The sequence below is a fragment of the Nannospalax galili genome, unplaced genomic scaffold (assembly GCF_000622305.1).
Source record: "Nannospalax galili isolate Female #2095 unplaced genomic scaffold, S.galili_v1.0 scaffold1176, whole genome shotgun sequence".
In the NCBI taxonomy this organism is placed as follows: domain Eukaryota; kingdom Metazoa; phylum Chordata; class Mammalia; order Rodentia; family Spalacidae; genus Nannospalax; species Nannospalax galili.
In genome coordinates this window covers 1471108-1498487 of record NW_008338883.1, presented here as the reverse complement: position 1 = coordinate 1498487, position 27380 = coordinate 1471108, and the positions used below count along the sequence as shown (strand labels likewise).

Genomic DNA, 27380 nt, shown 5'->3' with positions numbered 1-27380 from the left:
TGATTGTTAGCTGCCATGGTTAGGAATCAAACCTAGGTCGTCTGTGAGAGCAGCCAGTGCTCTTAACTGCTGAGCCATCTTTCCAGCCTGTTTTTTTTTTTTTTTTAACGAACAAGAACATCAAAACCTCTGGCTGTACTGAATTGGAGAATTTGGCCATAATACTGCTCTCGATGGGTAAACTGAAATGCGCCATTTCCTTTCTGGTTAGAAAGCTGGCTGTTAATGGTCTTGATGCAGCAAAGATGACCAAAGGCTCTGCCAGCTCCTCCCTGCCCAAGGAAACAGTGTCTTGGTCATTTTGTGCTGCTTTTACAGAATGCCATAGACTAGGTGCTTAAAAAAAGTGTTTTTCATGCCGGGCGTGGTGGCGCATGCCTTTAATACCAGCATTCGGGAGGCAGAGGCAGGCAGATCTCTGTCAGTTCAAGGCCAGCCTGGTCTACATAGTGAGTTCCAGGACAGCTGGGGCTACAGAGAGACCCTGTCTCAGAAAGACCAAAAAAAAAAAAGTGTATTTCCCACAGGTTCAAGATTGATGGGCTGTCAGTTTGGTGAGGTTTTGGGTTTTTTGCTGTCACCCCACAGCAGAAGGCAGAAGGGCAAAGGAGGGAGATGTGAAGCAAGTTCTCAGCCTCAAGCCCTTATAGCCATCCATTCCTTCATAAAGGTGGCCATCCCCACTGCATGGGATCAAATTTCCAGCATGTGATTTCCAAGGTATATAGCAAACCATTACCTCTGGGATACTTTGTGAGCTAGCTTCCCAGCTTCTAGAGCTGAAATCTGGAATGAGGGTCCTATGAACATGTCCCATCTCCCCTCTCAGAGCCTGTCCCACTGTGAGCTCATCACAGATGATGGGATCCTACACCTGAGCAACAGCACCTGCGGGCACGAGAAGCTTCGAGTGCTGGAGCTAGACAACTGCCTCCTCATCACGGATGTTGCCCTGGAGCACCTGGAGAACTGCCGGGGCCTGGAACGACTGGAGCTGTATGACTGCCAGCAGGTCACCCGTGCAGGCATCAAGAGGATGCGGGTAAGTCTGAGTTCATCCTGGCCTGATTTCTCAACAGAGTGACACACCAAGAATCAGCATCCAGGCAGGTGAAATGGCTCAGCGGGAAAAGGTGCTTGCTGCCAAGCCTGACAACTTGAGTTCAATCTCAAGAGCCCACATGGTAGGAGAGACCTGATTCCCAAAAGTTCTTCTCAGACCTTGAAATACACAATAAATGTAAGGAAAATAAATCATCCACTTCTCAAGTCTGTCCAGTTGTTATGCAAATTGTTGGGTTACACAGATACCACTATAGATAGACTTCTTCAAAGTTCCACTCTTGGAGAATGAACTCAAATAGGTCTGAGGTGGTTCCATAGAGTCTAGTGACTGGCACCCTTCCAAGGCTTGGATTCAAGGAAAGCAACTGAAGGTCACTGTCAGTAATAGGTAGAAGGTAGTTCCGGCTAATTTTCAGGTAAAAGCACTTGCTGGCTTGTTCAGAATTTGTCTGAGTCCTTTTCTTGATTAAGTTTGGAGGAGTTTGCTAAACCCTGAAAGCAGTCCTACCCAGCGACTTTCACTCAGTTGGCAAATGGCTGTTACTACTCCTGGGAAGAAACAGATCAGCTTAAAAGTTTTCATTTGTCTTTAGAGGGTGTTGGATTTGGAGGGTGGAGAGGGATGTAATAGGAGCAGTTCTAGCTTACAGCAGAAATTCTGCCTAATATTAAGGTAGAGTCGAGTCTAAATGGACTGTAGGGTTTCGAGGGTTACCAGAGAATACCAGGGCAGACTCCCTTTTCCATCTACTTCCAGGCTCAGCTTCCTCACGTCAAAGTTCACGCCTACTTTGCTCCAGTCACCCCTCCCCCAGCAGTGGCAGGAAGCGGACATCGACTATGCAGGTGCTGTGTCATTCTCTGACAGCAGCTGCTCAGCCCAAGGGGTGATGAGAAGACTAGTCTTTTGACTGCTCGACCATTACCCAAATCTGTTGACTCTCCATTGGGAAAGCATTACAGGTAAAAGACTTCAGTACAGATTGCAGTAACTCTGGTGATACCCCTCACCTTTCCTTTGCTGTGATGCACTCAAATCAAAGCCTGTGTCAGTTAACTTGTGGCAAGAGTGGTCTGGGGCAACCAAGACCACACAAGAAACCTAGAGCCCTTCAGAGGTGGGTACCTACCTATCAAGGTACACAAGCCTACCCTTGGCTTTGTCAGCAGTGCTAGCACTGAGCAGGACAAAACAGCCTGTTGGTTTTCTACCTGATCCTTAAGCCGGTGGCCTACTTTAATTCACAACGATTCCATTTTGATTAGGACTTTTCCACTTTGAGAACTAAATAGCACCTTTATCAAAGTGACTGTACTGCAAACTCAGAACATCTAAATAGTTTTATATGTAGACACGTGTGTGAAAGGCATGTTGTTAGATTTCCATAAGACACCAAAGAAATGAGGCCTCTAAGCTGGGTGGAGCAGGATCTTCACCTTTCTGTTGTATCAAGTTGTCACATCCATCTCTAGGGACCAAAAACTGAACAAAGGCAGCTCTGTTTGAGTTGCCTGATGGGAAATTATAAGCTCTAGCACATGCTACAGCATATAGCGCATTTTTGTTAAAGGAAAAAAAGCCAATTATGTCCACACTTCTCACAAAATTTGGAGGAACCTTAAAGAAATACAGAATTAAGGTTTAAGTTATAATCAGTTAAAATCAATGAATGGATGCATGTAGAATGGATGTGATTCTTTTTCAAATTTACTTTAAATTTTTAGAAATCATACCAGAGCTATTTTAAACCTTATACAGATAAAATTCAGATAAAGTGTTGGCACCTTTTAAACTCATAAAATAAAAAAATCAATAAACCATTATGATGCATAATAGAATTAAGTCAAAGGGTTTTTATTGCTGTGATCTTACAGCAGACAAATCTGGGCAACATCACTTCAAATTTTGGTCTTCCTAACATAACCTGAAATTGGATGGGATGACCTGTTTTTCACTATGGCTGATTCTTGCTCTGTGCTCTTTACATTTACCACCACATTGAAAATGTGACCTGAGAGCTTAATAATAGCTAAACTTTCCTAGCAATCACTTCCCAAACTAAAGGAAAACTGCAAAAATGAGCCGTTTTCTGTAGCTTCACAGACAGTATCTGAAGGATTTTTGTACTTTTTGTTTTGTTCTGGTTTTGAGACAAGGTCTTTCTGTAGCCCCATCTGGCCTAGAACTTGTTATGTAGATCAGGCTGGCCTCAATCTCAAAGAGATCTGCCGCCTCTGCCTTGAGTGCTGTGATTAAAGGCACGCACCACCATGCCTGGCTTCTGAAGCATCTACAGATACACTGTCTCAGCTGCATTCTAGGAGAGAAGGCAGACACGGCATACTCCAGAAACTCACCTAGCAAGAGTACCAAGTAGGCATTAAAGTACTCATGGTTTTATTGCCTCGTGCTATGCTGCAGTATACCCTGGTTTAAAAGCTGTATGAATGCCGCAACAGTTACTTAATAACTGTTTATACTACTGTGGGGGTATGGTGACTGATGGAGGAAGCCATTTAAATAAGCTTATAACAGACGTGCTTAGGAAATTCATGAATTCATTGCTATTAAATACCAGAGCCACACACATTTTTCTGAGCTAGAATAGAACCTATCACAGCTATTGGACTTGCTGCGCAATGACCCATGACCATTTACAGACCAGAAAAGCCACCTGTAAGAAAGCCATGTTTGTTGTCAGTACAGAACAGTCTGTCTTTAGATGCATCAGCTCTGTGAAAATAAAGTGAAAAGAATAAAAGGAGAGGGAAGCCCACAGGACCTGAACCTCTTACAACACTTGGAATAAGGCATGCTCAGGACAAATATAGGTTGATTCCATATGACCCTGTGACTTAAGGTGGCACTAGCAGAACTAAGATTTAAATGAGCGACACATTTACAAAAGAATCATAAAACATTTATTACACTGAAATGTATACATCCTGTTAAACCAAAGTAGCAAATTTGCTGGTGCCATAATTTATTTAACTGAATTCACTGGGACAGACTAATGCCCAATGCTGCTCAGCCTAATTTCAAGTCTGATGAGCTTCTAAGTATTTCCACCCCACTTTTAAAACCTGATAAGGAATTCAGAATAGCACGCAGCATTAAATGACATTTATTGTTCCATAAATCATGAGATCCAAAAAAGAATGCTAAATGGACAAGCACAACTCTAAAAACAAAAGATAAGCTCACTTCTTTCCCAAGTAAGTGACTGGTACAGAAAACATGTGGTTACACAAAAGCGAAAACAGACAGGGAGGCTCTCCTAAAGGACCTGTTATTTCCAAATCAAAGATGAACATGTTGAGACAGTTGTTCTTTGGGAAAATACATAACCCCCTTTATGAATAAAACATAAAATGTCAAGCCTTTACCCACTGACGTAGTTTGTCTTCTGGAAGAGATTTCCCACTTAAAAAATTAATCATTCCCATTTCATTTGAACAAAGACAAGGATGAAACAGTACATTCAAAGCCAACACAGCTGAGTGAATGGGTTAGGGGTACTATAATTAAGACGGAAAAGAAGTTTTAAAAAACTCAATCTGGTACATCACAGGCCTCAAAAAAATGTTGATGAATTCTGCAAAGGTTGTGGGTGATGGAGGAGGTGAGGTGTGGGAGGCAAGAAGAAGCAGATTCCCCTTGGAAGCAGTGTGCAAGCACACATTTGATTGCATGAAAGAGCCACACTTGTTACAGAAAAGGAAGAGATGCTGCAGCGTATTTTTTAAAGCCCCTAAATAACCACCAGAATGTATATCCATGATTGTACTGAAGCTCAATATCTGAGGGGGGGTGGGGGATTTTATGGTACATTTTAGTGTCTCATTATGACATCTAGTGTTTCCACGAGTAATTTCACCTCATTCATAACAAAGATCCCTTTTACACCAAGTCAGAAGCTATCAACAATAATACTCTGTTTCCCCTAGTTACATCACCTATTTCTAATGTCTAGGGAAGGGCTTTAAACGTGTTCTAGAACAAAGCCAGGCACAGAAGTGTACACCTGGAGTCCTGGCTACTTGGGAGGCTGAGGTGGATCCCTGGAGCCAAGGAAGGTATGGGGGACAGAGATGTAGACCAGGAGGAAATGAGAAAAGCACGTGAGTTTAAAAGGCAAGGAGGTTTCAAACAGTGGAAACCAGAAACTAAAATGCTAAAAATGGAAGCAGAAGCAAAACAGGTTTTCAATAATCAGTGACAAGGCAAAAACACCGAAGTCTTTGTACCTATTAGGATTTACACTGACCCTCTCGCCAAGGTACTCCTGATAATGCAGTTTGTCTCAAGCTCATCTTCTCAGCTTGGCTCTTCCTGGTCTGGCAGGATCTCTTGGATGTATACCCTCAGACCTGACTGCCTCCAAGAAGGTGCTCAGCCTCTTACCTGACCGATACTGCCATGTCAACACAGCTCAGCTCCCCATGGAGAACACGCCCCATCTCCTCCCCAGGTCAGCATAAGGGTCAGGCAGTAAAAGCCAAACTGGCACAGAAAGGTAAATGCCCACGGTTGAGGTTTTTACATTCATTTCAAACCGCATACAGTGTAAAAAGCCAGCAGAGACTGATTCTGTGTCCACTGGCCTCTGCTGAGAAGGTGGCAGTCGTGCCCGCACCACGGCTCCAGAGCCGGATGCACGCTGCCCGACGTGCTCACTCCCTCGAGGATGCTGGGCTGTGGCAGTGACAATGAGGAGGCTTGTCTCTCCTACAGCTCATTAGGAAGGTCATTTGTGTTTTCAATATGAAACATTTCATACAGTAAAATCCAATCCCAAGACTTCTTGGATTCAGTCTTCACACACTTTTAAGCGTGACTTTATTTGGTACTGAATAGAGTTCAGTTAATATATAAGGTATCACTTCAAAATTATGTGGATACCATCGTTATTTTCAGCTGCAAAAAAAGGGAAGAGAAGTTAAAAATTTTAGCCACGCTTAGGAAATTAAAAGTACTAAATGAAAAGGTCACTGAGATTTAAAACAAAAGCTGATTAACTTGTTCTAGCTCCTCTTCCCTTAGACAACTTCACGTACATGTGCCCTTTCAGCACTCTGCTCTGGGGAGCCTGGCTGCCCTATCCTGCACTACTTGCCTGTTCTGCAAGGCAAAAGCTCATCAAAACTACAGCAAAAGAACTGTAAGCTGGAGGCAGACCAGGCCAAAGCACTGTGTGAGGGCAAAGGGGAAAGACCACCTTGCACAAAATACGCAAATAACTCTAGGGTACAAGTATAAATGTATACAACACCTATCTTTCCCGGAGTGGTTTTTAACTCCTCAGATGGAGACATATTACTATTGCCTGATGGCCCCAGTAAATTGTGAGAAGCAGTGATGGTGTTCATAAAGACAGAAATGAAAGTTTTTATGTGGACAAAGTCTAATAAACAGTAAACTAAAACTGGAGCCGGGTGTGTTGGAGCACACCTTTAATCCCAGTACTCGGGAGGCAGAGACAGGCAGATCTGAGTTGGAGGCTAACCTGGTCTACATAGTGAGTTCTAAGCCAGCTGGGGCTACAGGGAAACCCTGTCTCAAAAAGAACAAATAAATAAAACTGGAGGGAAATTCCATGAGGAATGATGTACAAATGTCCACTGGTGCTGGGTGTGGTGGTACACCCCTTTAGTCCCAGCACTTGGGAGGCAGAGGTAGGCAGATCTCTGTGAGTTCAAGGGCCAGCCTGGTCTCCATTGTGAATCCAAGCCAGCTGGGGCTACAACTCAAAAAGGCCCCCCCCCCCCACGAAAAAAAGTCCACTGATTTTACAAGACACAAGTACCATGTAAGCTCAAGCCAGACAAAATCCCAACATAAACGTGGGACGTGGGGATGTGGATACGAAACTCTGAGGAACTACTGAAAACCAATGGCTGCCAGGAAGGGGGGGCGGGGCAGTCTCAAATTTTAAGGGTAAGACTTGTGGTAGTTTAACCAGGCTCCACTTGATGGATCCATACCAAAGGACATTTGGGAACACACAAATGTGACTCTATAGGCCCATATATTTTTTTTTGTATATACAAATATACACATATATGTATATATAATATATAGGCCATTATATATATGATATATATCATATATATAAAAATATGTAAAATCGAGTACATGACTTTGGGCAGGGGGATAGTGGGGGGGTCTGCAGATAGGGGAGGGGGCTCTAAATATAATAAAAATATTGTATGAAATTCACAGAAATTCAATTAAAAACTATTCTGCTTTAAGAACAAGAAGATTAAACAAAAAAGGTACTAAGCTAAAGATGTTTCTGGAAGTGACTGACAGGTAAACCAATTCAGTTAATTTGGCTCTGCTGGTTACAGCTGTCTACATCACCTCAGAACTGCAGGTAGCTTGATGGCGCAGTGGCATCAAGCACAAAGGACAACTATAGTAATAGTTTAAGGCCATTCCTTTTAGAGTGACTACCAGGAAAGGCTGACACATGGCCTTAACCCACCTGACTTTTTAAAAGTCTTATAAATATATGATTCATCATCACATAGTTTTGCTTTCAAAAACTCCTCTATCTAACAATGAAGTTCACCTCAACTGGCCTGGGCCCTCTTTCTACGCTGTCTCCCTAAATGACATCTACACGTGTACAGCTCTTAGTCACAGTCGACAAATCAACGCTTCCAAATTTGCACCTCAAGCCAAGCCTCTTCTTTAGGTCCCAGAATGGTGCGATTAACTGCCTACTTGACACCAAGTTGCTTTATCTCAATCTTACTTACCTCTTTGATGAGGCTATCACTTGCCCAGTCAGTCAACAAATACAATCAGTCACAACTACTCTCTCATCAAAAGTGGAGCTCCATAGGCCCTTGTCCATGAATCAATGGGTTAAAATCCCATCACCTCTTGTCTAGACAGAATCTACCTCCAGTTTTGCCACCTTCCCATCTGTCTCCACAGAGTTGAAGAAAAACCTAATCATATTATTGCTTTGTTTACACAACTTCACTGGCTTCCCAACACATCTGTAATTAAATCTGATGGCTATCATCACCAGCCGCATACCAGGGCCTCCCCCCTCCTTCACCCCACGTTGCCCTGTTCACCCTCACATCTTGTGTGGCAGCTGCACAGCCCTCTTTGAGGCTACACAGAAGCCAAGTGCATTCCTTTGCACAGTCCTATACTGTCCTCGGACTAGTCCTGTGGCCAGCTCATTTTTCAAGTCACTTTCTCAGAAAAGCCTTGCTAACAGCTCTGTGCTTCCCCATTAGTAGGCACCACACTTTCCTATTCTTTCACAGCACTGTTAGCCTGGTGCATCTGCAGCCAATTTTGGCTTTCTTTCCCCACTACAGTGGGATTCCATGGACCCCGTTTCATTCAAAACCCATCAAACACTAACAGCACACTTGCCTTACACAAAATGCTCCATAAAATGTTGGCTGAATGTACTCAGTTTATTTCTAGTCACCTAGAAAGATCAACCCTTTTCCTTTTTTACTAGTTTATATTATAACTATTAAAAAATATTGTTTGTTCTTTTCCCAACCTGTCTCAAAATTAGTGAAGATATCTTCTTCTTTTTTAAAGCACACACTGCCAGGCATGGTGGCACACACCTTTAATCCCAGCACTTGGGAGGCAGAGTCAGGCAGATCTCTGTGAGTTTGAGGCCAGCCTGGTCTACATAGTGAGTTCCAAGGCTGGCTGGGGCTAGAGAGAGACCCTGTTTCAAAAAGACCAAAAAAAAAAAAAAGAATAAGCACACCCTGGAGGCTGGAGAACACTGGCTGCTCTTTCAGAGGACCCGGGTTCAATTCCCAGCACTCACATGGCAGGTACCAACCATCAGTAACTCCACTTCCAGGGGATGTAACACCCTCTTCTGACCTCTGCAGGCACTGTATGACATAGGTGCACTTACACACATGGAACCAATACATTCATATACATAAAAAAATAATAAAATAATTAAACAGAATAAACACACACAGAGCTGCTAATTAGATGTACACTATCTTTCATGCTTGCAACATTTCTAGGTGCACACACACACACACACACAAGTACCTTTTACTGTGGAGAATAAAAAACAACTCTCATCTTGAAAGTTCTGAACCATCTAGAAGGATAAAGCAGATGTTAGTATAATTAAGATCCAACACTCCTTTCTTAACTGACTGCAAATGATTTAAATTAGTGGTTTAAGTAATACAACACACTCTATGCACCTTTTTTCACAAAGATTCAACAGTCAAAATAATTCATGAAGGCAGTGTGAGATAGTAAAAGTTACACTCGCTATCATGGTAAGCCCATATGCAATTGGTGCCTAAAAGACCAGTCACCTGTGAGTCACTGAGGAGCCTTCTGTACTAGGTCCTGTGGATAATGAATCTAACAAAAATTGTGCAGAGTGTTTATTACTATTTGCTTGTCACACGGCAGGAGCACAAGGCAGGAGTAAAGGGTGGGTCCCACTTCTATATCCCATGTTTTAAAATACTGGTCCTCCAATAATGTGCAAAAGGAGTATATACCTCATAAAGAGGGCCAAAATCTGCTGCTAGTCTTAGAGTCCCCCAATGAGTGTCTGACTTCAAAAAGCCTGGGAGACACTGAGCTAGTTTTCCCCTGACTTGTATTTCTTATTGCCATGAGGATGCTATATTTCTTGGTTAGCAATTCTTATAGATTTTGATCCTCAACTCTTTGAAAATAACTCTTGTCAGCAGCATTTTTCTACAGCTCCCCAACAGCACACACAATTGCCACTGTGAAAGGAAGAGTGGCTGCTGCCTGTCTGATTTACCTGGTCACTAACAAGAATGTGAATACCAGTGGGGCCCTGTCTGTAAACCTGGTTAATTTGATGGAAAGGAATATTAAACACAGACGCAAGTTTCCGAGCAACTTCTGAGGCAACCATTTCTTCCAAGTAGATTGCATGATAAACTGAAATTAAAAAGAAAAAGACAGCATTGGTAAAAATAATCTTTGATCTGATACTTTATCAATACTCTATGCCTTTCAAAATTTCAAAGAAATAAAACTCAAAATTTCTAAATAGGAACAAATTAACATTTCTTTTTCCCTTTAAAATCACCTACTCACCTGAAATATAAAAACCACTATTTATGCTCATGGGTGATAAATATCAATAATCTTGTGTAAAAGGATTTGAGACACTATATTTTTCTGTAATGAGCATGGAGTCTCATCTAGTTACAGTTTAAAAATGAAGAAGAAGGATAGGGAATAAGCACAGGGAAATCTCTGAGGTGATGGAACTCAAACTGGATTGTGGCAAAGGCTGAAAAAAATGTGTACATGCACTAAAGAGTCATTAAGTTGCATGCTTACTATGGGAGGATTTCGTGATATATAAATTATGCCTCAAAACTACTTTAAAAAATGTCTTTCATTGGGTATGATGGTACATGATTTTAGTCCCAGCACTCAGGAGGCAGGTGGATCTCTGCGAGTTCAAGGCCAACCTAGTCTACATAGTGAGTTCCAGGCCAGCTAGGGCTACAGGGAGACCCTGTCTCAAAAAAAAAAAAAAAAGAGTTCTCATCATCACCCCCACCCCCTCCATCCCAACATATACACAAAAGAAATGGAGACACCGCCATATGAACAGCTAAGGGTACAGAAATGAAGTCTGCTGCTGCTTTAGGGAAAGTCACAGTCACAGTTCATCCAGCATCCTGTTGCTGCCCATGCCTTGAACTCATCAGCAGACACTGAATCTGCACAGGTCTTGCTCATTTGTGTTCTGCTCAACCACTAACTCAAGCTGGACACAGATCTGAAATAGATTGCTGAAAAGCTTGCTTATGAAACAAGCAGCTTTGTGGATTTATGAGTATAGGATCTCCCTAAGTATACACTTGGAAAAGCTTAAAATTAAAGCTTAGAACTAAAATTAGAGTGACTGTAAGATCATCAAATCATAGCTTATATGGACCAATTCTTATAACTTTTAAAAAAGTCGGAGCAATTTCTTGTTGATTCAAACAGGGACATATATATGATTTACTGTTGTCTATGGCTTCTTTGGCAATATGCTAGCAGAGTTAAGTGTGTAAGAGACCCTATAGTTGAAAATTTTTACTACTTAGTCTTTTATAGAAAAAGGTGACTGACCGCCTCTCTGAATTCTGTAATACATGTTTCTCGCCTGGTATGGTGGCACAGGCCTTTAATCCCAGCACTTGGGAGGCAGAGACAGGCGGATTTCTGTGAGTTTGAGGCCAGCCTGGTCTACATAGGGAGCTCTAGGCCAGCTGAAGCTACAGGGAGACCCCGTCTCAAAAAGAAACAATAAAAGCAACAACATAGTATAGTCTGTATGTACCACCTTCATTCTGCTTTTGAAATGTGATGTGAGGGAAATACCACACATCGCCATGTAAGTGGGAACAGGATGTGATGGTGCATATCTGTAATCCTCGTATTTAGAAGGATGAGGAAGGAGGGATGACAGATTCGAGGCCAACCTAAGCCTCCTACCTAGTAAGACCTTGTCTCAAACTCACCCCTCCTCCAAAATTTTATATTCAAGGAGGGAAGAGATAGGAGAGGGCAGACTTTTTATACTGTTCAACTGAAAAAAATCTACAGGGTGAAAAATCCTTTTATCAACAAAAAACAGTGTGGATTGTGCCAACACTGACCAAGGACACACTACTGGACGCTCATCTCTGACAGGGCTACACCTCAGACTGCTACACAGACACACCTTTGCTCCTGTGTGGTAGTTCAAGAGGACCCCCGCCCGCCTCCAATCAGTTGGTGAAATGGGAGAGAAAAGAAAATCCCTTTAGTTTTCCTGTCAAGCTGCCAACAGTCCATTCATGGTCTCAATAAATCCTAGACTTAAGAAAAAACAAAGCCAGAAAGGTCTCAAGACATTCAAGCTATCCTACTGCGTGTTAGATGTTTCTAGTACAAAGGGCCATGTAAGAGACCCATAGCATGGTTGAGAGATGAGAAAGGGACTTGGTCCTGCAGCTGCTACTGTCAACTCTGCATCAGCAGCTCAACAGTCTGACAGCAGGCGGTCTCCTCCACCTGCTCATGTCCTTCTCACCTCTGACCATCCCAGAAAGGTGTGGACAGAACTGAGGCCCTCAATACCCACCGTAGGGTGTCCCACTGCCACTCTCGCCTCCACTGCCTGCAGCTTGTGGCTGCCCTTGCAGCACGGTGCTGCTTGGCTGCTCCTGGCAGACATAGATGGTTAAGCGGGGCCTAACCGACCTGCAATCAGAAGATGCCTCCAATGAGCCTAAGAGGGCAAGCTGCCTTAGCATAAGTACAATTGACAACTACAGGAATCTAAGGTCTATTTCTTTATGAAAACTTTACAATGTTATTTCATTATACAAAATAATTTTCTAATAAAAATATAAAAACCACACACCTCACACCAACTATCACAGGTCCAGACTCTAAACCATTGAGATGGTCTGTCAGATGCTGGTAAATTTAAGTTTCAAGATTAAGTAAGCAATTTAAAATCAGTAAGGCTCAAGTTTAATGGAATTCTCACACCACAAGTCTAGAAATAGCAATGAGAGGTAATGGATCTTAAAAGCCAGCACAGTTTATAGTTCTAACATTTTAATTTGCAATTACTTTACATTTTAATAACTGCTTAATAATAATCATGACCTTGAAAACCATAGATTCTGTATAGCTCACCTAAATTAGAAGTTTTGTTTTCTTGGCAACAAACCCAGTCGTCTTCAAGAAATCAGTACTGCCCATGTGCATTGCTACCAGTCTTAGTCTACCTCTGCCCTCATCAGTGCCTGCCCTGAAGGTGTACACAAAACAGTCTTCTCGTGAGCACGATGCTGCCGATGCTTGGTGGCGCACACAGGCACACGCCAACCTAGCATGGAAACACATTCTGCCCACCAAATCCCCCACGCAGAGAAAGGTCTGTTCTCATTTCACACAGAACAGTCCATAGAATTTTACCTTGACTTCAGTGAATTATAGAGCCGAATTCCATCGGCTGCACCACAAATCTGAACTAAATCCTCCTTTGTCAGCTTTAATAAGTCGGCACCTGGAGAACAGCAAAGAGATTCTTCTCAAACAAAGAGAAAAGGGCTGAGTGTAACAGGTATCTGTTGTGTGGTTAAATGCCCTTCTTAACAAAGGCAAGTATCCTGGATATATACAAATCCACAAGCAATGTAGGAAGACACATATCTGTCCCTCAGATGTCCTGCCTCATCAGCTGGCTTTTCAGTGTTCTGTGGCAACAAAGAAATAATCGTGGCTATCAGGCCCACCTGTTCCCAATACGACACTCCCTACTCCTTTCTTTCCCTAGTTGCTGGACTGTGGCTGAACACGATTCTGACCCCAAAGAGATTAATTTTGAGACCACCCCTGACCTGTCTTTCTGTTTGTTTATCTGAGACAGGGTCTCCTAGTCTGGCCTGGAACTCACTATGCAGACCAGGCTGGCTTCAATCTCATAGAGATCCTCCTGCCTCTGCCTCCCAAATGCTGAGATTAAAAGTGCGCATTACCAGACCCATTTTTTTGTTTTTTTTTTTCTTTTCTTTGGTCTTTTTGAGACCCCTGCAGCCCCATCTGGCCTGGAACTCGCTATGTAGATCTGGCTGACCTTGAACTCAGAGGTTCACCTGCCTCTGCCTCCTGAGTGCTGTGATTAGCATGTAGCACCATGCCCAGCTTTTTTTTTTTTTTTTTTAAAGCGGGGGGGAAATCCTCGCTTTTGGGGACATCGCCCAAAATCATACAAGCAGAGGAGACTAGGCCTCTTTACACAACATGCAATCCCAGGTCAGATGCTCTGCGACACAACTCCATTCCAGGAGCAAGTACTAGTGGGAAAGTGTAATAGAGAATCTCACTGTCCCTTCAGATTTCCTTTGTAAATACTTAGTGTCAAGGATTTGCCTTAAAAGCAAGTGGGAGGGTAAGAAGTGGAGAGCAACACTAACCAAGCTTCAGCCAACTATGAAGCTGGGGTGGTCACAGGTCCTTCAGATACTCCATGCTGCCTACTACACTGGGTATGTCCACAAAATCTTGTTTTTTGCTCTTTTACTATCTGTCAAGACCTTGGTTGTTGGGAAAATTGAAGATGGCTTCTGGAATGAAGCCATGACTTCCATATGGTAAATATCTACTTCCATGTGTAATGAGATAATAGGGTTATCTTTCTGTTTACAGGCTTGAATAGGAGAGCCTGACAGATTCCTAGTGGGTAAAGGAAAGACCAGAGATGCGTAACTTCCATGAGATGTGAGCATTGATGGAGTCATTCCTGGAGGGAGACGAGCGGAGAAAGAGGTTCTCCCATCTATTGGGGACACTATATACAGCTCTGAAGTGGGGCTCACAGTTGCTACAAGAAGTGTGTGCACACACACACACATACACACCTGTAACTCATGCGGAAAGGATGACAGATGCATGCCATCATAGCCCTTCCTGACATGTGAATGAATACCTAGGAGGCCTCACTGTTTTTATCAGTCTATAAGGGCTGTGGCTCAGCAGAAGGCCAAGTCTTATGATCACTGCTCACAAGGAAAAGATCTTATAGCTCCACAAACACAAATATGGACCTGCCTAACATCACAGGAATAACCAGGAGCTCCCTGAATTTCCAACTGTCAAGACGCTTTGTCATGGGCTATGCTTTTCATCTGCTTGCCCTACAAGGGTTCGAAAAAAATCGCTCCCCCACATCCTGAATTTTATAATCTCTAGTTTTTCATATATAAAAGGCTTTACTTAATCATATAAAAAAATGTAGATCCCAGAGAGCAAATGACTTCCATGGGGTATTTTAATTTTAGAGAAAAGAGTTTCATGGGGAGTGACTACCCATTGTACAAATACAGTAAATGGCATAACAGGAAACCATATTGGTGGTGAAATCAAGTTTTCCTTCAGGCTGGGTATCTGTACACAAATATTCTGCCTTTTTTTATATTTTATTATTTTTATTTTATATGTACGAGTGTATTGCCTGCATGTTTGTGAGTGCACCCATGTCGTGCAATGCTGCGGACGTCAGAAGAGGGCTTCAGATTCCCCTGGAACTAGAATTAAGGACCGTAAGTAGCCACCATGTGGGTGCTGGGAATCAAACCCGGGTCCTCTGCAAGAGCAGTACATGCTCTTAACCGCTGAGCCATCTCTCCAGCCCCTATTCTGCCTTCTTAAAGGGACCAAATTGTGTTTCAATAGCCCCACACACAGGTAAAAGGAATGCTAGCTGCCACTCACACCTGTGGACAAATATTTCTCAGGACATGTTAGATATTGTATTACAGGAAAAGGTCCAAAGACCAAGCATATTTTGAAGCATTATTCCTGCTTCCTGGCATGACAAATACTGTTCTCTGAACAGGTGTTCTACCATGCTACCTGGAGCAGTGCCACTTGAACCTAAAATTCTACCACAACACTCCCATAGCTTCCTAGGCAAAAAGAAAGAACTAGCTGTGGTATGTGAAACCCACTTATCTTGATAAATCCACAATATGACTCACTGCTCCATGATGAAAAGGATCAAACAACAGACACACAGGATAGCCTTCAAGGGACTTGACATTATTAGGAGGAGCGAGAAAAGGTCAGACTCAAAGGGCCATATACTGGAGGATTACTGTGTAACAGTCTCAGAATGACCAAATCAGACAGGACAGTTTGGGGTGAGTGGAGTGGGGGAGGAGTAGGAGGGAGACCTTGTGCTGACACCCCATACCTGTAACTTAACTGCAGTGGTTGCTGCACTGATCTACACAGTGAGAAGGTGACAGATCTATATACATGGTATTAACATCAACTTCTGGTTTTGATAGTTAACTACAATTCCATGAGACAATGAGTAAATGTATGCTGGATCATCTCCGTACATGTTTACAGCTTAATATAAAGCAAAATATTATGTCAAAATAAAAGTCAGAATGAAAAAACACTGCATAGGACTAAATATACATACAAATGAGTGGACTGTAACAATGTTAATTTTCTGGTTTGGAAGGAATTAACAGAATATCACAGTTGAGCAAAACTAGGAAACAGGCATGTTACTTTTTACAACTTCATATATATCTATAATCATTACAAAAATTTGAAAGCTTCCTCAAATTAATAAAAACACAGCCGGGCATGGTGGCACACGCCTTTAATCCCAGCACTTGGGAGGCAGAGGCAGGGGGATCTTTGTGAGTTCAAGGCCAGCCTGGTCTACATAGTGAGTTCCAGGACAGCTGGGGCTGCAGGGGGACCCTGTCTCAAAAAGACATAAATAAATAAATAAATCTAAATAAAGATAGGTAGGTAGGTAGATAGATAGATAGATAGATAAAATACTCTCATGCATCTATACACATAGACATACCTGAAAAATTAGAAAATAGTCTTGTATAGGAAGAGAACCTGTTTTTGAGCAGCCATTGCTGTGTTTCCTGGGTTGTAGCTGAAGGATGAATTTGCTATTAACAAAATAAGAAAATGAACATAGATAAAACCAGTCAAACTTAAAAAACAAAACAAAAAAACGCAAGACGCTAATATATCACAAAGAATGTTTAAGCAAAACTCAAAAGGCCTTAAAATCTAAAGTGACAAACATCCAGTAAGAATACAAGCTGCAGTTAAGAGCACTGGCTGTTCTTGCAGAGAACCCAAGTTCATTTCCCAGCACTCAAATGGCAGCTAACAACTGGCTGTATCTCCAGTTCCAGCAGATCTGACACCCTTGTCTGACCTCAGAGGCATTGTACAACACGGGTACACCTACCTACATACAGACAAAACACTCGTATACATAAAATATAAATAAATCAAAAGAATACAAGTCGATGTCTTAGCAACCCACATAACTCAGATCCTGGCTAGAAACTTTAAAACGCAGAACCCTAAAAACATGCCTTAGTTTTAGAGAAGGATACTTACTTCCCCAGATGCTTGTGCAACTCCATCTCCCTGATGATTTGGGGATGAAGAATTACTGGAGAAAGGAAAAGGAAGAAATTATTTTAACTTTCTTAAAAATCAAGAAATCAAAGGCTATTGCACATATAACTTTGAAAGAAGACATTCTTGTGGGAGAGAACTGCGTAAGCTTGCAACAAGAACACAACACAGGTTAGGGGAGAGTATGAGGACGAGATAAAGACACAGGAACATCACCATCACATTGTATGCCACTTTCTCAGTCTACCCTAGTGCGAGACTCAACTGTGTGAAAAGAGCTCCCTCAATTCTCTATATAGGTGCCAGGAAAATGAGGAAAGATATGTATTCATTTTTAAGAAAGTAATATGTGAATCAAATAAGACAAATATCTAAATAGAGCTGGAAGCCATAAGAATAATGATCCATGCAGGGCATGGTGGTGCACACCTTTAATCCCAGCACTCACGAGGCAGACACAGATGGATGGCTGGGAGTTCTAGGCCAGCTGGGGCTAGAGGGAGAGCCTGTCTCAAAAAAATAAAAAAATAAAAACCAGCCTGTAAAAAACAATGATCCCGCCGGGCGTGGTGGCGCACGCCTGTAGTCCCAACACTTGGGAGGCAGAGGCAGGTGGATCTCTGTGCGTTCAAGGTCAGCCTGGTCTACACAGTGAGTTCCAGGACAGCTGGGGCTACAGGGAGACCCAGCTTCAAAAAACAAATAAAAAAACAAAGATCCCAACTAAAATATTTCCCCATAATTAATACACATACACACACACACGCCCATGAATATAGAAGCAAATCAAAGAAACTTGTGCCACTCTCCTTGTGACTCTATGGCAAAGGAAAACAAATGGCAAAACACTCCATGGAGAACATTCACATTCCTGGGTTCTGAGTAAGGCTTCTGTCTCAGTACCAGCTCCCCAACTCCTTAGTTTATTACATCAACTGCTTATGCTATTCTTCATTCACCAGAGCTTAAGCCCCTTCCAACAGGAATTTATCTGGTCATTTACAATCACTGCATGTTAGGACCATGTTGGGAACACACTGGGCTCTCAGGAAACATCGAGACAACTAAGGTACATGAGTTCAAAGCTCATCTAAGATCACAGCCATTTTCTAAGATGACTCACACAGGGAACAGCAAGAGATTTCTATCGGGTTGGATGCTAGTTCCTTGGTCCCTCTTTGTATCTGAGTCCATGAGAATTTTTCTACTTGTAGACATAAGAACTACATGAGAAGAGGTTCCTGGTCAGTTCTTTGATCTCCACAGAGAGAGAGCATGATTCTATATATTTTCTTACCAGATCTTTTCAAAATGACAAAAGTATAAAAAATAGAGAACTTTCCCCTGCAGTCTCAGTTTTCGTAATTCACCAGCCTCAAAGAAACTTACTACAAGCAGGAACTTCTGAACTACTGTCCTCCAGAAAAGCTTGCAGGAACTGAAGGTATAGTTAGAGGCCTCAGACCTATCCTGATCCCACTCTTGAGCTCCTTGTACTCTTAGCTGCCAAAGCCAGATAATACAATCAACCAAGTTCAGTTGTCCCAATTCTAAAGCCATTGTAGTCTTCAGAAACTGAAGGCCCTTCCTATAATTTTAAACACTCAACTATGTCTGCAGAGAGGGAAAGAAATAGTAAAAAAATATTCACATGGTAAGCATAAAGACCACTGGGCTTTGTAATAAACGTATTATTAATATAGTCAAGTCATAGCCTCACATTAACCACTCACCCACTCTGTTAATGCTTTCTTTAACTTCAAAAAGACAGTATCTTGGTGCTACCCTGAAAATACCACCTCTCCCCACTTTGTTCAGACAGGGTAGTGCTATATAAGCCCCCAGGCTGGCCTCAAACTTGTAATACTCCTATTTCAATCTCTAGAGAAAATATGAGCCCCTACCCCCATACAATTAACTGTCAGGTTAAGACTACAATTATCCCTTAAACCAAGTATAGGCTATTTCCCATTACCCGACACATTCTCACACACACAAATGAGGCCACATGGATTTGGGGGAAGGGGATGGGACAGTTACAGGAGCATTGGTTAGGTGCAGGCACACGATTACACAAACCAGATACCTGTCTGGGACACTGCATGTGCTCTGCTGTGAGGAGGTGAAAGTGGGCGCTGGGGAAGGGCTGTTATTCACATAAGCTGTGGGAGTATCAGGCCACGGAGAACACTAAGAATAGAAACAGAAATAAATTAATGATATGCTTTTTAAATATTCAGAAGAAACACTTTTATAATTCACTCTCTAGACTGACCAAACGCAAGCTTTTAAAACACAAGACACTTGATGCTTATCAGACACATCAAATTCACTGTGTATGGCAAAGACACTAAATTTATCTTAAAGATGACCTGAAGTGATGATAGCAGCAGAAATTTAGACATTTTAAATAAATTTGTGTTTAAGAGCTTATTCTCTCCCCTCCGCCCGCCCCGTCAGTACTCTTAACAAACACTTCTCAAGGTTTAAGAACAGCAGACAAGGATTCACAAGCAACATCTGACATCACATGGTGCCCTGGACAGTAGCTGGGTCCTACCTAGCTCCTATGGCTGCTCCTTAAGGGCAGTACCCATTTGTTACCTGATATCACATTCATAATCCCCCAGTGAGATTTATTGGAGAGGCCCACATCAAAGCACATCAACCATGTACAGAGCTGCCTCTACTTATCCATTTAGCCAAGTATATATTTTTATTTTCTGTAAAGGATCTACTGAGCTATAACTATAACCAAGATTCAAAGACACACTATTACAATTAGCAAAGTTGAAAAAGCGTAAGTGAAGAGCATGCTGAACAGGCTATAGACATGCAAGTATAAGTCCTCCCACCTGAGCTTCAAAGAGACCCATTTCACCAGCGAGGGATTCTTTCTAAACCTGCCCTGTCCAGGATGTGACAGTGTCAAGGGTTCCCTGTCATAATCACCCCTCTCCCATGTAAGATAAGAAAGGCATCACATCTGTATTCAGCCCTGGGGTTTAAGATTCCCCATAGCAAGCAAAAGATACTAGGATAGAAAGGACTCAAGTAAGCAATTCTAATCTTGAAATGAGGTAGCCTTCACGACTGTGCTCTAAATATAATTTGGGAGGGCCTCTGGTCAACTGGCATATACTAAAAATAATCTAGTAGGTCATACAAAGATCACTGGGAGTTTTGGCAGATGATTCGAAAGAAGTGTCAAGTCTTGAATGACACTGAAAAGAGTTTAAACAAAATTTCTCATATCTATTTGAAAACTCTTAAGCAGGGCATGGTGGCACAGCCCTGTAATCCCAGTAATTGGGAGTGTTCCAGATCAGCCCAGGCATAAGACCCTATGTCTCAAACAACAACAACAAAAAAATCTAAAATTTATGTCTGTCCAGTCCCTTATTTTAATATAAATTGTTCATCAAAATTTCTGAGATTTATTGTTTTAATAAATTGGGTTCTAGTAAGTTTTTTCTTGGTAAAATTACATTTATTTGCTTATTATTTATTGTGTATACATTGTTTGTGTGTGCATTCCTGCCATGGCACCCATGTGGAGGTCAAGAACAACTTTTCTCCTTCTATCATGTGAGTCCCAGGGCTTGAACTCAGGTTCAAGCTTGGTGGACTATGCTTTATCTGCTGAACCAAGAATCTTGATGGCCCAAGTTTTAATTTCTTAATTGAATTTATACTAAAGTCACAGGAAATTAAAAAAATATATTTGTTATATTTATTTTATGTGTGTGTCTTGCCTGTATGTATGTAAGTGTACCATGTGTGTGTGCAGTGTCCATGGAGGCCAGAAAAGGGTGTCAGATACCCTGGAATTGGAGTTACCGATGGTTGTGAGCTGCCATGTGGGTGCTGGGAATCAAACCTGATCCTCTCCAAGAGCAGCAAGGGCTCTCGACTGCTGAGCCACCCCTCTAGCCCCCACAGAAATTTTAAAAATTAAATTTAAAGCGAGGCATGGTGCTGTGTGTCTATAATGATAGGCTTGGGAAGTAAACACAAGACTCTAAGTTTAAAGGGCTGGGCTAGAGAGTTGGCTCAGCGCTTAAGAGCAGGCCTGCTTTTGTAAAGGATCTGGGTTCAGTTCCCAGCACACACGGTAGTTCACAACTCTCCGTAACTCCAGTTCCAGGGGAATCTGATGCCCTCTCTGACCTCCAAGGGCAATGCACAACATGGGTGCACTTACATACATGCAGGTAAAACACTCATAAAAGAAAAATAAATTAAAAAAGAAAAAACCCAAGAGTTTATTGTAAAAATTGGGGTTATCATAAACGACTTAAGTATAAAAGTATGTATCACATTCAGACAACGTTTAAGGGGCTGGAGAGGTCACTCAGCAGTTAAGAGCACTGGCTACTCTTGAAGAGGACCCAGGTTTGATTCCTAGCAATCACTTTTTGGCTAACAATCATAACTCCAGTTCCAAGGGATCCAACACCCTCTTCTAGAAGACTTCTACAGACACTGCAGAACACAGGTGCACTTACATACTTGCAGGCAACACTCATATATATAAAATAAAAACAAAAAATTTTTTTAAAGATAATGTTTAAGAGGAACAGAATGCAAAGATAAGGCCAAAAGAGAAAAGCTGAGTAAAATTATGGACTGACTAGATCATGAAATTTGAAATTTCTGTGGTACTTAGAATTTGCAGGCTACTTCCAAGATTCTTCATAGTTTTACCTTAAATTATAAACTGAATATTCATCATGCCAGGAAAATGTTTCCTTTGCAACTGTTAAATTTATGATGAAAACTTCTGATGTCAGTTTGAAAATGTTCAAGGAATACATAACCTTTTCCAAAATTCTTAGGAAAGTGTCAAGACCACTAGTGTGAAGAATTAAAACTGTGAGGCATTGAGGCAGAAATCAAGCTTCACCACTGGTATGAGAGGCTCACAGTCCATGTCTTATCAGCTACCAAACATGGAACATACCGAAAAAGAAAAGAGAAATCTCCAAATCAAAATCCTTGCACGTGTCAATTAACACATAGCTCAAAAAGACAGGTAATACGGCAGACACTGTGCACTACTGCCACCTTTCAAAATAGACATTGAAGTTTACTGCTCAGCTCTGGTAAGCTTCCTCCACTATTCAGGGCATTTTACACAACAGATTTTTTTTTAAGTACAGTCTTCGTTTTTCATCTTACCAGGTATCCCCTTCCTCAGCTTATATAGTGTGAAGAACCCAAGCCTGTAACAGCACATCTAACCAAGTGTGCATGTGCTGTCACTCCACTACATGCATGATGCTACTGCTATGCCATCCTTCTCACCGGATACAAAAGATTACAACAGAACCAAACATGCACAGCTAACTATGGGACTCTTTTAATATTAAAAGTAGCATCTCCCCAAATTACTATCAGCTTTTTGAGGAAGCAAAGCTATCTTAAAACTTCAAGTTGGTGTGGCACAGTAGAGAAATCAAGTTTACTCACCATACACATATCTATTTCACTTTTATGTATTTAGATACTTTCAGCAATACAAGAGTAGTTTTTAATTGGGGATTCTGTCTGTTTCTGTCATGCTGAAGATCAAACCCAGGGTCTTGTACATGCTATGCAAGCACTGTACCCCTCATCTATATCTGTAGTCCAGTGGTGGTGTTAAAAGTAAACAATAGCACAGTGCTATGTTCTTGAGGACAGTAATGCCTGAATGTTCTAACAATGGTCTGGGCTTACACAGTTCCAGTTTCAGTATGCTGTGAATGTAGTATTTTCCCACAGATACTAAAGAATGAAGACTCATATAAGCTGTAAAATGTAGCAGCCCTGGTATGAGCCAATCAATGATCAGCAGACACAAACACAAAGGGTTTGTTATGTATCTCCTGGGAACCAACAGGAGTGACAATTCGGTGTGGGACCATGTCATTCAGCACCTTTTTGATTTTATCAGGACTTCTGGCTATAAATCCCTTTAACTGGAAACCAACTGTTAACTACCCAAAGCTGTAAGAAAGGCTGGCCTCCCTCTGTGGGCATGTGAAGAGCTACATGATGCTGCAGATACTCTTATTTAAGGAGTTAACAATCTGTAACCTGCATTTTGAAAAAGGGTTCCCAACATGAGGCCTAATCAACTCTAGAAGCATCATACCCAAACCAAATGCAACCAGGGTAGCAAGCAACACACTAAGAAGATGTGAAATCCCAGGCCAGTGAACTGCTGACGTTTTGCATACTTCACAGACTTAAGACTCATTAAGAATTTACCATCAATTTTCTCATCTTCATATTGGCTCTGGGCTACAACAGACTTATTTATGAATTACCAGAACCATTGTCTCTAAATTAGCTAAATAGTTTATAATGGGCAAGGGCAAGTGATTTAATCTTCTAGGATCCCCTCAAAGAAATTTACTAAGAACATTTGTGGCTTTTCAGCTGAAGAGTCAGATGACAAAAAAAAAAAAATTATTTTGATATATCACAGTGAAAGATTTATCGTCCTCTTTTTTTTTTTTTTTTTTTTTTTTTTTAAAAAAAAAAAAAAAAAAAAAAAAAAAGACTGGAGGGCAGGCATTTGGGGAAAGGAGTATTCAGTGGTTCTGACAAACTCTGATATAAGCCAAAATAGCAAGTTAAAGAAAATGCAGAAAGCCAAGCATAATGGCTCACATATGTAATCCCAGTACCCGGGAGGATGAGGTAGGGGACTGCCACAAGTTCAAATCCAGCTTGAGTTACACAGTGAGTTCCAGGTCATACTGGGCTATGTTGTCTCAAAAAAATGAGGGGAAAAAAAAGTAAATAAAAATAAAGAAAATGCAACAAATGTGCTCCTGGTGTACTGGGATGCATACACTGGAAGTTCATTGCATAAAGAATTGAAAACATTTTCATTCAATGCTTTAAAATGGGAATGAGGTTCCTGTGGTAGTGCTTCTGATAGTGATCTTTTAAAGTCCACAATTAATCATAAATATATGTAAAAAAAGTGAAAACTCCATTTTTGGCACCCTAATAGTATGAACCAAACAGAATGCTCATTAATACATATAACTGCTATTTTAAAACTTCTTTAGTGTTCTCTACCCATATTTAATACAGGTATGTAAGTTTAAATTTGCCTATCAGAATAATCCAAAAGCCCTCTTGACTACATGTCCGAGGGTCCCAGTGCTAAGTGCAGTAAGGTGCACTGCTGTGGTCTGAAGCATTACATCACAATGCAATGTCACAATGCAGGTGCCAAGAGGTAACACTACACAGTCAGAGATGTTTTCTACCAGTGCTGCCAAAGAGGCTTTTAAAAGCACAGACAGACACACATTCTTATAGTGCATGCACGGAAATGTGACACAGAGTACTGCACGTGTTAATGTCAAGCTTGCTGCTATCATTTCTCTAAGTATCTACAAAATTTTCTTATCAGGTATACACATGAAAAAAAGCAAAACTTTTCTTAACTACATAAAATAATAACTACTTAAAATTAATAAAGTATTTTCTATTAATTTCAGTGTTCTTGAAGGAGCTATGTGTGTAATGGAGGGAGGGAGGGAAGGAAGGATGGGGACAAAGGAACAGGAGGGCATACATATCTATGAGTGTCTCTCCCTCCAAAACCACCCAATATGGTCAACATTGTTTATGCTTTGTTTTAAAGTGTTAGATTTAGGAAATTTTCCTCAGTGAGGAACAAACAGAAAGCAGGAAGTCTAAACAAAAGCAAATTAAATCAAGACATGGACATCAAAAACAATTTGGCTTTACTTTTCCGTGGAAGTTGGTCCTATATCTAACACTGCACAAGGTTTCTTGCACAATGAAAAGAGAAGCAGAAGTCCCTTACACTGCCTCGCTTTGCCAGAGAATCACCGTAGTCTGCTGGCAAAGTCCGCTTGCTGGACTTTTTCTGCTCATGTTCAACTGCATCTTCAATTATAGGCTCAAGCCTCATCTGGACAAACACCAAAGATTGGGGTCAATGTCTTTTCATTATACAAAGAAAGATCTAATACCCTGTTTCATGTCTCTGTGTCCAAATAAACAAATGTATGACTAACAGGATTAAAAATTAAAGAAAATGCAAAACCCCAGCAGTGACAAAAATTGGACATTCTAAGGCCCCAACTTAATCTCTTGTCAACTTCAAGGTTTTAAGGTCTATTCTGAGACCTCATTGGGATTTCAGCATCTTCATTCAAGTTCCCACCCAGACAATTAATTCATAAGAATTCCCAAACTTAAGTAAAATATGGACCCACAAATTCCTCAGAATATCACGTCACTCTACCACCCAATATTCCCAATCACTTTGTTGCAAAATTCATCTGAGCGGTTGTGCTAACATGCCAACCTCTGCTTCTCTCAAAACCAAATGCCATGTTACATTACCTCTGTGAGGATGGTGGTATCGTATGATGGCTGGTACTTTTCTTTTTCATGAGCTGTTCTCTTCTCCATCTTTTCTCGGTCAGTTTTTTGTTTCCGATCTGCACCTTTAGGCTTAAAAATAGAGTGGATAATTTCATTCATTTTGCTGAGCACAACTTTATAAGCAAACTGAGTCTCCATTCCTGTTTCCATTTCTTACCTTAAAAACTTTGATTTGGCAGCTAGCTGAATGAAGATGATCTGTGTATTCCCCATTTTCATTCTGCTTAAAAGTGTCAACCTGGATCCTAAAAGGCACTCCCTTTTCACCTCCATGTTTTCGTGGGGTGAATTCTGTGCTGATGCAATGTACCTACAAAACAATTTAAAGCACCTTCCATTGAGGTTCTTTCTATTACATTCTTTTTGGATGTACTCCTTTCAAATAGACTCCCATATATCAGTCCAATTATCTCATGAATTTCCTGAATTTCCATTCAGAAATCCGTTTCTGGACTTGCTGAGCACCAGTTATTCCCTGTAAAAAATACCTCTCCAATGGAGAACTTGCTCCAAAAAGGAAAAGTACAGTAGCTTCCTGTGCACTGTCACCTGGCCACCCCAATGCTAATTGACTCTCAGACCCAGAGACCCAAGCCCTGCACCATCCACATCAATCTTAGTTTGAGCAGTCTCTGCACACCACTACTACTACCCCTGCTTCAGATGGCCAGTCTTCTTTGCTATTACCTCGCCACATACACCAATTTGTGATGTTTTACCTAGGGAACTTTCACAGTCCCCAAAGCCATATTACTTATCCAATTTGTGTACAACTAAACTTTCCAGGGCAACCCTTCGAAGTCTACTCAGGATCCTGAGGGCAATATTCATCTTACACCCTCCTAAATACCACCACAGAAAATGGACTCAGAGTATGACACAAAGGTAGGCAACAGAAAGACCATGATCGTTTCCCACTGCTATATATTCCCTCTTCACAGGGCTTACAATGTAAATGCCCACCTCTGTAACATGGCTGCACAATCTGAGATTTAATTCCAGGCCGTGTTATCACTCTCATTTATTGCATTATTGATTATTCTACTGGACAACGCTCACAGCATGCAAAAATACTCAACTAATATGAACCATGTCTTCAATCATCATTAACTAATGGGGACTATTTGGTAGACTACTCAATGCTGAATACTAATGATTCTTGGAGTTGAGGCAAACCATAGCCTACTTAAACTGATCGACAGTCAAATAAAGGCTAGCTCCTTCTATATAACTATCACCTACACAATAGTTAATAGTATACTACTTTTACAAATTTGCACATACTAGTACTACAGTTCCTCTTGGGTTTTTAGTATATAATAATGTTTTATTGAAAAATTATTTTGGGGCTAGGTGTGCTTTGCTCGCACCTTTAATCCCAGCCCTCAGGAAGCAGAAGCAGGTGGATCTCTGTGAGATTGAGGCTAGCCTGCTCCACATAGTGACTTCTAGGTGGACTGGGAGTAGGGAGACCCTCCCCAAAAAACAAAACAAAACAAAAAACCAAACCAAACAAACAAAAATTTAATTATTGGGGTGGGGGGGGCTGGAGAGCTAAGTGATTAGAAGCACTGGCTGTTCTTGCAGAGGACCTGGGTTTGATTCCCAGCACCCACATGGCAGCTAACAACTGTATGTAACTCCAGTTCCAGGGACTCCAACGCCCTCTTCTGATCTCCATGGGCAGTGCACCACATGGGTGCATTTACATACATGCAGGCACTAAGGCACATAAAAAAAAAGTAAAAATAGCAGGGCATGGTAGTGCACACCTTTAGTCTCAGCACTCAGGAGGCAGAGGCAGGCGGATCTCTGTGAGTTCGAGGCCGGCATGGGGCTATGGGGAGACCCTGTCTCAAAAAGACAAAAAAAAAAAAAAAAAAATAATTTTACCTTTTTTTTTTTTTTAAAATTT

The 27380-nt window shown here is 41.4% G+C and overlaps 2 protein-coding genes across 6 annotated transcripts in view; one reads left to right on the top strand and one right to left on the bottom strand.

The window, feature by feature from the left end:
• Positions 1–15100, top strand: part of Fbxl2 (F-box and leucine rich repeat protein 2) — an 85467-nt gene extending 70367 nt beyond the window's left edge. Inside the window, exons 14-16 of one of the 2 annotated variants that reach the window (XR_607277.3) lie at positions 830–1042; positions 1823–2028; positions 14279–15100. Coding sequence is in view for 1 of the 2 variants with exons in the window: in XM_008833424.2 (XP_008831646.1) it covers positions 830–1042; positions 1823–1930 (321 nt within the window). In the remaining variant the exon portion in view is untranslated. Of the gene's footprint in view, positions 1–829; positions 1043–1822; positions 2902–14278 lie in introns of those variants that run through there. The other variant, XM_008833424.2, reaches the window with a different exon arrangement.
• Positions 3965–27380, bottom strand: part of Ubp1 (upstream binding protein 1) — a 51500-nt gene continuing 28084 nt past the window's right edge. Inside the window, exons 6-16 of one of the 4 annotated variants that reach the window (XM_008833426.3) lie at positions 25623–25775; positions 25424–25534; positions 24879–24986; positions 19128–19231; positions 17021–17075; positions 16464–16557; positions 13046–13136; positions 12201–12319; positions 9867–10009; positions 9125–9176; positions 3965–5983 (exon numbers count right to left, since the gene is read on the bottom strand). In XM_008833426.3, coding sequence (XP_008831648.1) covers positions 5946–5983; positions 9125–9176; positions 9867–10009; positions 12201–12319; positions 13046–13136; positions 16464–16557; positions 17021–17075; positions 19128–19231; positions 24879–24986; positions 25424–25534; positions 25623–25775 — 1068 coding nt within the window. In that variant the 3' untranslated portion in view covers positions 3965–5945. Of the gene's footprint in view, positions 5984–9124; positions 9177–9866; positions 10010–12200; positions 12320–12482; positions 12621–12763; positions 12879–13045; positions 13137–16463; positions 16558–17020; positions 17076–19127; positions 19232–24878; positions 24987–25423; positions 25535–25622; positions 25776–27380 lie in introns of those variants that run through there. The other 3 variants (XM_008833427.3, XR_003849600.1, XR_003849601.1) reach the window with 3 other exon arrangements.